Raw genomic sequence first — 10,551 nt, 5'->3', positions numbered from 1 at the left:
GTGAAAGATTGACTGAAAATGCGCCCAATCACGAGTAGATCAAGAGTGGGCGGAAGACGACGCTGGCCAATGGGCGCCGAGCTCGCCGGGGTGGTGCAGGGTGGGGGCGGTTGGGCGGGAGGCTGAGTCTGAGGGGATGGAGCGGTCCGGCCCCGAGACAAGCCAAAACCACCGAACCAACCCAAAACAATCCAAACCAACCTAAAACAACCCCAAACACGCTAAACCATGCCAATCCAACCAAACCCCACCTCAAGCAAGCCAAATCAAGCCAAAACAGCCCAAGCGAGAGCAGCCCAGCTCACCCACACACTGAGGTGTGCCTGAGAAACGGCAGAGTGCAGTTGGCCTTTGACAGCAAGGACACGCATTAAGATGGAGACCACCGCTGTGAGGGAACTCGGGGCTGTGAGAAGCGCTCTCTCCTCTGGTTGCTGCAGCCTCCTGGCGTTCCAGGTGGGAATTATTGGAGAGGTGAATTGTGCCTGTTGGATGTGGTCCAGCTTCAGTCCAGCAGGAGAACTTATGACTGGACAAGACGAAACCTAAAGCTCAGTCTTAGGATCTCTACCAAAACTCCTCTTTCGTGAGGAATCCTGTGCTTTTCTTTCACAGTGGGAAGAGGGATTGATGGACACATGTACAGCATCTGACAGCTTTGTGGAAGGAGCTTTTATTACCCTTGTTCCCAAATCCAGCAGCTGCTGAGTTCTCAGACTGGGTAATGACCAGGTTCTCATGTCATGCAACACAACCTGATCTAATGCCAGGTGCCCCTGACCACGGCAGGAGGATGGAACTGAAGGAGTTTTAAGGTCCCTGCCAACCCAAAACATTGTGGGATTGTATACCTCACCTTCTTAGCATCTCATCCTCAAAAACATGATTTTTACAGACATCCAGAACTTCCAAAAATACTCCTCAGTATAACTGTCAATAACCCATTATGGCTTTGTCGTTTTGGTGTCACTCTGTTCCCACTCTGGAATGTTTCCCCAGCCCATTTCTAAAACCTTCCCAATCTGGTACATGCCAACACAGGCTTCAGTGTGTGTTCACAGCTCAGGTAATTGTGCTTCAAATGTAATAACACTCATCCTGTCAAGGATGGCATTTAATACACATATTTTTTTATTACATTTGTCACATAAAATATGGAGCTTTTTCAAAGTGGATCAGATTAATGTTTGTCTAACTACCTCAGGTCCCTTTCTACTAGAACATGTCCCTAATTTTGTGGCCTTAACCTGGTAGTAGAGTGGTTAATGCATTTGTTTTTCCATTATTGTGAGCTTCTTTTTTATGGCTCTGAAAGAGAAATTCCTGTAGTTGTAGTTAGAATTCAAGCCATCCCAAGTTCATCACTGTTGGGAGAATAGCCTGAGTTCAGGGCTGTGAGTCTTCCACCATTACTGTTAAAGGGGCCATGCCACCTCAATATGTGCTTTCCTATGGTTTTGATGGATAAAAAAACTCTTCAAATCCTTTGAACAAAAATTTAGGGTAATTTTCACAAAAACTTTTCATAGAAGCAAAAGTCACACAGTCAGGCAGGCTGTGTTCAAGACTATGAAATCTAGGCCTATGTCAATAGATATAATGTAATAAAAATAATAATGATCAAGTAAGCAGCCTCATAGCAAAATTTAAATATTTTGCTGTTGGTCTTATTACCAAAATATAGGTGTATCACTGTGGTATGTTAGGATGGGCAGGCAAAATTAGTATTTCATTGTCAAAACTGATTAGAATATATATAGATGAATGAAAACATCAGTTTCTAATTTGAATTTTTCTAAACTTTAATGCATCTGTGGTCAATGTAGTGATATATAACTATATTCATCATGTGCCTTTGTTGCCTTTTTCCCAACCTGGAAATGAAACTCGAGATAATTTAATAAGGAGGTAATATAAAAGAGGATCTTTAATGAAAGCCTTCAGGAACAGCTATGAAAAGATGTCCACTACAGCCACCCTCCCCCTCCAGGAGTGAGTACATTTTGCAGGTTTTAGGAAATTAGATAATTGATAAAAAGCACCAATTAGGAGGACGAGTGGTGATGCAGTTTCCACCCCTTCAAGGTCAAGCCCTTCTCTGGAGCCTCCTTTCAGCACTAGTTGTACTTTGTCCATGAGAATGTGTCTCCAAGAGATGTTCTCAGCCTTGGTTCCCAGGTAGAAACAAGATAGGACAGGGGCCTTGTACCTCAGGGGCTTGGAGCTCTGGAATTTGTTTTGTCTTTCTGCTTAGGGAAAGTACTGAGAAAAGGAAACACTAATACAATAGACTACAGAGCTACAACTATGTGTGTGAAGAATACAGAGAACACATAAAAGAAGAAAAAGGCAAAACCCAAAAGGCATCACCTTGACAGAAGATTATGGCCCATCCAAACTCTGTTTTGTCAAACAGCTGCATAGTAAATGCAATAAATGATTTCTTTCAAATAAGCAGAATTGGAGAACCACAGGATAATTTGGGTTGAAAAGGCCATTAAAGACCATCCATTTCCTGTGCTCTGCCTCGGACAGGAACATCTTCCACTAGACCAGATTACTCCAAGCCCCATCCAACCTGAGTATCCAACTTAGAGTATTTTGTGTTATAGACAGAGCCCACTCTTTTTTTTTTTTTTTTTTTTTTTTTGTCAGCAGCATGATTAAGGGTGTCTTTCAGTCTCTGCTTTGACAGCTCTAGACCTCACACAAGAGGGTTGTAAGCACTGATCACCACTTAAATACCTTTGCCATACTTAAAAAGTACATGATCGTGGGATACAAGAGATGATGGGGAGGCTTAAGGCTGACCTCATAAAATTCTTTCCTTTAAGCACAACACACACAACCTACTTTCCACTTAGTAACCCCAGCCCCATCCCTGCCTGCAGTTCACACTCTGTAGTCTATTAGCAGCTGGTTAAGAAGTACAGAAGGGGTTTGATGAGGTATAATGCTGATAAGAGCAATTGTTGCAATCCTGTGAACAGCTGTAGAGTGGTTTCTTTTTTGTTGTTTTGGGCTTTGTTTGTTTTTAAACTGCAGCGTTTGTGAAAGGCTGGGAGGGTTTATTTGGATGTTCAGATGCCTTTCTGTAGTTAACTCAGCTGTGGGAACAGGGAGTGCTTGTATGGACATACTTGCATAGCACTAGAAAAGGTTGAAACCAGATGGGTTTTTTTTGTTTTTTTTTTTTTTTTTCCCTAACAAGCCTCAATTTAGGAGGCAGGTTACTTAGCACCTATAGGCTCATTCCTTACCCTAATTAGAGCCTGCTGGGGAAGACAAAAGCTCCAGCAATTAATTGAGTGATTTCCTGGCAAGGTCTCCTCCTGCAATGGCTGGTGCTGAGCCGAGTTATAGGGCTAACACTTTAAATGCGGAAAACGGCCAAGGGAAGAGCCTGGGGTACGGGTCAGGAGATATAGCGGCAGGTTTAGGAAGAAGAAGAAAGAGGAGGAGGAGGAGGAAGAGGAGGAGAGAAAGAAAGGGGTACCGCAGATGGAGATCCAAAACGAAGAAGACTCTGGTCCCAGAGGAATCTCTCACGTTTGAGGTAGGTTTTGTAAAAGTTTGGTGGAAAGAGAAATATTTGAAATGTTAAAATTTAGAGAATATGACTTGGTAGCTATGGAGTGTAAGCCTGGAGTTGATGTGTATGTGAGAAGTTGTTGATAAAACAGCAGGATTTTGAGAACTAGAGCATAACAGGAGATTAATTCTGGTTACTAGAAAAACACATGAGGGAGATTTGAAAGAAGTTTTTGTGTGGAGATAATGGAATGGCAGAGAAAATGGCCTGTGCCTTAAGAAAAAATTGAGGAGGACCAAAAGCCTTCCTTTTTCTTCCTTTTTCTTCCTTTTTCTTCCTTTTTCTTCCTTTTTCTTCCTTTTTCTTCCTTTTTCTTCCTTTTTCTTCCTTTTTCTTCCTTTTTCTTCCTTTTTCTTCCTTTTTCTTCCTTTTTCTTCCTTTTTCTTCCTTTTTCTTCCTTTTTCTTCCTTTTTCTTCCTTTTCTCCTTTTTCTTCCTTTTTCTTCCTTTTTCTTCCTTTTTCTTCCTTTTTCTTCCTTTTTCTTTTTATTTTTCTTCCTTTTTCTTCCTTTTTCTTTTTATTTTTCTTCCTTTTTCTTCCTTTTTCTTTTTATTTTTCTTCCTTTTTCTTCCTTTTTCTTTTTATTTTTCTTCCTTTTCCTTTTCCTTTTCCTTTTCCTTTTCCTTTTTTTTCCCTGAGATTAGGGCCCCAGAGATGTGTAATAAAAAGGGTGTGGGGGAAAGATGGAGTAAAACAACATATGATGAAGGAACACTTCAGTAAAATATTAGGGAAAGCTACTCTGTAAACTCTTGTTATCTTATGCATGTGGGGGTATATAAAATTAGTGTTTGCTCTTATCCCCTTAGGTATAGGGGGTGAGATGAATAGAAAGGTGGAAAGATGTTGTTATGAAGTGAGAGGTGAGTGCACACTAGAAGAGAACAGCTTGGCTCTGATCTGAGCTTAAACACTGATGTCCTTCCCGGTGTGTTTGAAGGAAGGAACGCTTGAGGGTTTGTTAAAAGAACAAAAGGCTTTGGTCTGGTCATGCTTTAATGATCTAAGACAGTCTAACCTGCAGCTTGCCCCTTTAGTCTGGTATTGAATTGGCGGGAAAAGTAAGCATTTTATACACTTAGGAGTTGAACTCATGCAGTGGTGTGGCAGATGGCATGTTTTATTAGCCTGTCGATTCCTGGTTTTGACTAACAGAAGGGGTTTGCAATTAATGAAGTCCTTATGTTTAAATCTTCAGGGTAAGGGGTGTCATAAGACCAAGCACAAAAGCTGTTAGTGTGGAGGACTAGGTATCTGTGCCTATAGTGGAAAACTTCAGCACATTTACGGGTTTATCTTGAAATAAATAGTAAATAAAATGAAAGCCTAAGAAAGCTGTTGCAAAATTATAACTGATTATGTTAATTACTGAGTTCCTTGGTGTCCAGGTCTTGTAGCAGCATTAAGTGCCCATCTAGTGTATATGGCAGGGATGTGTATCCTCTAGAAAAGCTCAGCTGTTCGTTCCCAAAATTGCCTGCCAGCATCCCTCCTCACAGAGCCTGCTGCCAATGTTGACTGTCGATTGGCCCATAAGTTACTGTTGTCATTGCTGCTCAGGATGTGCCGATCCTGCAAAAGTAGCTGCCTTTTGGTTAATATGAGTAAATATGCTTTGCATTTCAGGCCTCTTTTCCAGTGTCTCTTCATCTTCTTGTTTGGGTTATGTTGGCTGCTCGCCTGTTTGTTGGCTGAATCTTTGCTATTTTTTATTGCAATAAATCGGTTGTTTGGTTTTACAGCCAAGTTGCTGATGAAACTGAATATTGTGAGTAGGTAATTATTGTGACTAGGTAATGATCTCTGGCTGCTTTTGAAAACAATATTCGCTGCTGCACCTCAATGTTTACTTTTCTGTAAATGTCCCAACATCTCCCTTGCAGCAGGAAAGCCATTATCCAGGTTTTGAAGCTTATTGCTGGTGACATTTTCCCTTCATTTTTTTATTAATAAAACGTGCTGCATCATCATTATAATACAAATTATCAGTGCTCTTGATTGAGTAGATAAACTGGGCTGTAAAATCACAAGCTTTCTATTTAATCCACTTCAATTGCAAACTGGAATATGTTTTTTTTTTATTTTATTTTATTCTGTGATTTGTTGGCTTGGTTGGTTTTTCTTTTTCATTTTTGTTTGTTTGGTTTTTATTAGAACAATTCAGTTAAAGAGCAGAGTGTTAATGCTGGCGGGGAGGAAGCATGGCAAGTGTGTCCAGTTCTGGATTCCTCACTATAGGAAAGACAGGAATGAATGCAGACTGTCCAGTGGAGGGCACAAGGATGATGAAGCATCTGGAGCATTTCTTGTCATGAGAGATTCCAAGACCTGGGCATGTTTAGCCTAGAGGAGACTGAGAAGGAATCTCCTTAATGCTGATAAACATCTCAAAGGCAGGTGTCCAGAGAATGGTGCTGCACTCTTTTCAGTGTTGTCCAGGGACCAAATGAGGAACAATGGCCGTAACTAAAATACAAGAAGTTTTACTTCAGCATGAGGAGGAACTTTATGTTGAAGGTGGCACAGGTCTGGTAGAGGGGGGTGCAGGGAGGTCTGGGAGTCTGAGACATTCCAAACCCACCTGGAGCTCCCGTATGACCCGCTCTGCGTGACCCTGCCTTGTCAGGGGTTTGGTCTTCAGAGATCATCTTTATTTCTATGATCCTCCCCGGGATCATTTCCAGGGTTACTTGAATTCTTCACAGCCCGGAGCTGCTGCAGGAGTACTATATATTTGGGGCCGGTATCTACTGGCGCGTGTGTACGCAGATGGACTGATTTTCCCTCACAGTTCCCCGTCTGTACCATCCCGGGCCAGTTTCCCCTCAGGGTTCCCGGTGTTTCTGTACATTAGCCCTGCTTTCCCCTCAGGTTTCTCTGTACCACGCTAGCCCTGTTTCCTCTCAGGGTTTCCGCTGTGTCTGTGCCACCCTGGCCCCATTTCCCCTCAGGGTTCTCGGCGTGTCTGTAACACTCTAGCCCCGTTTCCCCTCAGGGTTCCTGATGAGTCTGTACCGCGCCGGGCCACTTTTCCCCCAGGGTTCCGGGTATGGCCGTGCCACTCCAAGCCAGTTTGCCGTGGCTCTGTGCCACCTTAGCCCCGTTTCTCCCCAGGGTTCCCGGTACCTCTGTACCACACTAGCCCTGTTTCCCCTCAGGCTTCCCGCTGTGTCTGTGCCACCCTGGCCCCATTTCCCCTTAGGGTTCCCGGTGCGTCTCTACCACGCCGGGCCAGTTTCCCTTATGATTCCCGCTGTGTCTGAGCCACTCCAGCCCCGTTTCCCCTCAGGGTTCCCCGTGTGTCTGTACACTTTAGCCCCGTTTCCCTTCAGGGTTCCCGATATGTCCGAGCCACTCCAGCCCCGCTTCCCCTCAGGTCCCCGCTCCCCTCCCCGCCGCCCTTCCCGCCGGACCGCCCTCCCCGTCACGTGCCGGGAGCGCGCTCCGGGTGCACGATGATGGTGGCGGCGGCGCCCGGCGGCGGCGGGTAGAAAATGGCGGATTTCGAGGAGCTGCGGGTGAGGAGGAAGGAGGCAGAGAGGTGGCGGCGGGGGCAAGATATGGGTGCTGGGGGGTGCCCGCGCCATCCCCGGGGTGAGAGGGAGGGAGGGAAGGAGCGGGCCCGTCCCGACTTCCCGGGGGTCGGCGGGGTCTGCCTGGGGAGACCCTTCTTGTCAGTGTCCGGGTCCCCGTTCCCGCCGCGCGGGTTGTGCTGCTGCCGTCGCCGGGGAGGCTCTTCCTGCTCCTCTCGACATTTTAAAAGCCATCTCGGCGCTGCCGAGCGGCCCCAGGGCTCGAACGGCTCCTGCTGGGCCCCGCTCTCCGTGCAGCTAAAGGGAGGGCGGTGAATAACCACCAGGCTGTTAAAAATGCTGATAGTTGTGGAATCTGGAAATCCATGGACCGCTTTCCAACCGGGAAGGCTGCGCCTGCGCAGGGTGAAACCCAGTGCTGCTTTTCAGACCTATTTTATCTTCGGTTCATTATCTTTCACATTGTGGTGGTGGACTCTGTAGCAGATTTGTCGGAGTGGGTGTGTGCGTGCGTGTTCTTTCATTTTGTTAAGGTGTGTACACAAAGAGCTGACTGCATAGTGGGTGCTTTTCCTCCTATTTCCTGAACAATCCGCTGGTATCTTTGTGTGGAAGGAGGAGGTTCTGCAGCACCCACACCTGCAGAAGTGGAATTCTTCGTGGGAATTCGGCGTGCAGGCCGCTCTCCCCTCCCAGCCTGGACTTTGTTCCAGGAGGGATAAAATCCGGTTAAATAGGAAGCTCTATGAGGTGTACTTTAGTGGAAAGGAAGAGCTGGTGATGGTGTGGCAGTGGGAAATGCGCTGCCATCGCCAGAGAATTTCCCTTGCTGGGGCTTCTTCCAGCACTAACACTGGTAGTGCAGCTGAGGAGCTCAGTTATAAAAATATAGTGGAAAGAACTGAGTTTCTTTGTCTGAGGACAACAGTGCTCTGTCTCAGTTTTAGGTTTAGGAACTGTTGGCTTATTTTTTATTAGTGAGCCTTGTGTGCTGGGGGTTTTTTCCTCTTTAAATGTGTTTGTGTTTACACGTTTTCTTGCTTGGTGTCCTCACCCGTTCTCAGCCCTCATTCCAAGGTGTCTCAAAGGCTTTGGCTGAAGCCCCAGTGTAAACTTTGTGCCAGTGGTGACTCTTCTTTTATCTCTTCCTGTCCAGTCATGGGGTGGGGTTGTGATGTGTCTCTCCCAAGGCAGTGTAATCACTTTTCTAGATATCAATAAGTATTGATAGTCTCCCTTAGGGCATTGGGTTCCTGAATACCTTTAAAATTGACAAGAAACTGAGGTTCATAGGTAGATGTAGTGTAGGAAGTACGAGGGGAAAAGAGAACTGGGTTTCAGACCAACTGCAGGGCTGCCCATTCATCACTCAAGAGGTGCCACTAGTTTTAAAAAAAAGGTCTGAAGACATATCTTTTGGTATCCCCATTCATATTATTGGTAAATGGGAGTGCCTGGAGTTTCTCTAAGTGTTCAGTATCCATCTGATAATAATTTGTGGCCTATTGGGGGAAAGCTCTAGGTAGTTTTGGAAGAGACTGTAATTGTCTGTCTCATGTCTGCGAGACCATGGCTGAATTTTTCCTTTTTTCTTTTTGCATTTGAGGATGCATTTGAATGTGCCTGCTTGAATACCAGGCACTTGGTTTTGAGGCTTAATTATTTTTTTTTTCAGGCAACCAAATTTTCCTGCTTGTGATCAATGATGAGAAAGATTCCCCCACCCCCAGTGGATTTTGTGAATTGACCTTTAGGTGTGATCTGAAATGGCTGCTTTATAGATTAACCTGCTGAATGCTTTTGTGGCAGTATTGTTTGCTGCTCTCTTGATTGCAGTTTTCTGTAGTGTGTCATCTCTACCTGCTTTATTAAAGGCCACTTGGGCCATTTTGAGAGTGGAATTTATTTTAGTAATTTCTTAAGGATGACTAAAGGCAGGAGGTCAGAGTTCTCTCTTAAACCCTGTTTCTTGAGGAAAACAAACAGGAACAGCCTTTTCTTTTTTTGTCTTTTCAGGACAAAGAAGCATTTTAATATTTGTTAAGACTGTGCCTGGCATTCTCTGGATTTTCACAGTAAAAGTTCTGTGGATCTGGGACCCAGAGGTTATAACTGTGAGGCTGTAGTGAAAGAAACCAAACTTGAAGAAACCTGCTGTTACCTCAGGCCTTTTGGAAATCTTCTGTTTTGTTAAAGGGTTTGAATGTAGCTGTAACTACATTTACTATTTTGATATACTGGTGAAAATATTTGGTCTAAAGCTTACCCTTCCAGACCATGTGATTAAGGTTTTATTATCTTGTAGTGTTGGTTGGTTTCTGGAGTGTTGGTGGGAGGTTATGGCTGAGATTATGTAGAGAGCACAACTCTGTTGTGTCTATTTGTGAGTTATAGTTAGTTTTAAGATACCATTTCCAGTGCTGCTGTTCACAGATGTGTTTTTAAACCTGGCTCATACCTTTATCCATAATCCCCTCTCCAGAGCAACCCAGTAAATGTTGAAGGAATTAACTCAGGCACAGGCGGATGTGGAACAGAATCATCAGTCTGGTGTGGAGGCCAGAGATGACGAGTAGACACATTTTTGAAAAAAATTGGCCCAGAAGTGGGGAACTACAGCTCCTTCTGAGAGCCATCTGTGAGAAAGCAATTCCAGCTCCCAACAGATTCTGAACTCACCAAGATTTGGCTTGTTGAATCTCAACAAAATACTGCAGCTAGGAGGATCAGTTACATATTGTTAGCTAGGATTCTTGGGTCCTCTGTGTTTCTGCTGGCGTCCTGACTCTAAAGTGGAAACAAATAATGTGGAGTGCATGGAGTCTTTGAAACAGATATCTAGTTTAGGTGATAGCATCAGGCTCGTCATTTGTGTTTAATCACATTTTGAAGTAATTTGTTAGTGTCATCTTTATGGGGCAAAAAATAAGGCTCTGTATGGACAAATGGTTCTGTGCCAAAACTGATCTATGACACTTGTGGTCAGTTTCATAGCTATTGTGGAAAATAACTCATTTGGTTGAGAAGGGTGCTAATATATCCTTTCTGGCAGGAGACAGTGCACAAAATTTACTGGGAAATCTTGTTTTTAAATGCTGGAAGTAGGTCCCACTTTTACTTTTTGCTCTTGCCCATCCAGTACTGAAGTCACACGATTCAAATGGGAAGAGAAATGTTGTTTGGCTACTGTATTAAAATACAGAATTTGAAGTCTCATTCTTTTATATAGTGGATATCTTTTTAGTACCAGGCTTGGTGTCTTCCCACTTCTCTTGCTTTATTTTTCCTGTCTGGAAGAACAGTGTAAGTGGCCATCTCGCATTTACCAGGTGAAGCAGTTCTTAGTGCTAAATTGCTAACAGGAAAATGCTGAGAGCTGCTTTCATGTGTTCTCTTCAAGCTCATTGCCAAACAGTTTTCTTTTAT

At 44.1% G+C, this 10,551-nt stretch overlaps 1 protein-coding gene across 16 annotated transcripts in view; it reads left to right on the top strand.

Annotated features, from left to right (window-relative positions):
* Positions 1-10,551, top strand: part of PIAS2 (protein inhibitor of activated STAT 2) — a gene marked incomplete at its 5' end in the record, with an annotated part of 35,190 nt that overhangs the window by 144 nt on the left and 24,495 nt on the right. For 7 of the 16 annotated variants that reach the window (XR_013777156.1, XR_013777157.1, XR_013777158.1 and 4 more), the window contains one exon: positions 6,961-7,110. The exons of 3 other annotated variants lie outside the window; for them this stretch is intronic. Coding sequence is in view for 3 of the 13 variants with exons in the window: in XM_079330343.1 (XP_079186469.1) it covers positions 7,087-7,110 (24 nt within the window). Of the gene's footprint in view, positions 1-3,070; positions 3,557-6,960; positions 7,111-10,551 lie in introns of those variants that run through there. 6 more of the 16 variants (XR_013777152.1, XR_013777153.1, XR_013777154.1 and 3 more) reach the window with 3 other exon arrangements.

This window comes from Erithacus rubecula, assembly GCF_903797595.1.
Source record: "Erithacus rubecula genome assembly, chromosome: Z".
Lineage (NCBI taxonomy): Eukaryota > Metazoa > Chordata > Aves > Passeriformes > Muscicapidae > Erithacus > Erithacus rubecula.
The sequence above is the reverse complement of the archived record's forward strand: the minus strand, read 5'-3'. Positions and strand labels throughout refer to the sequence as shown.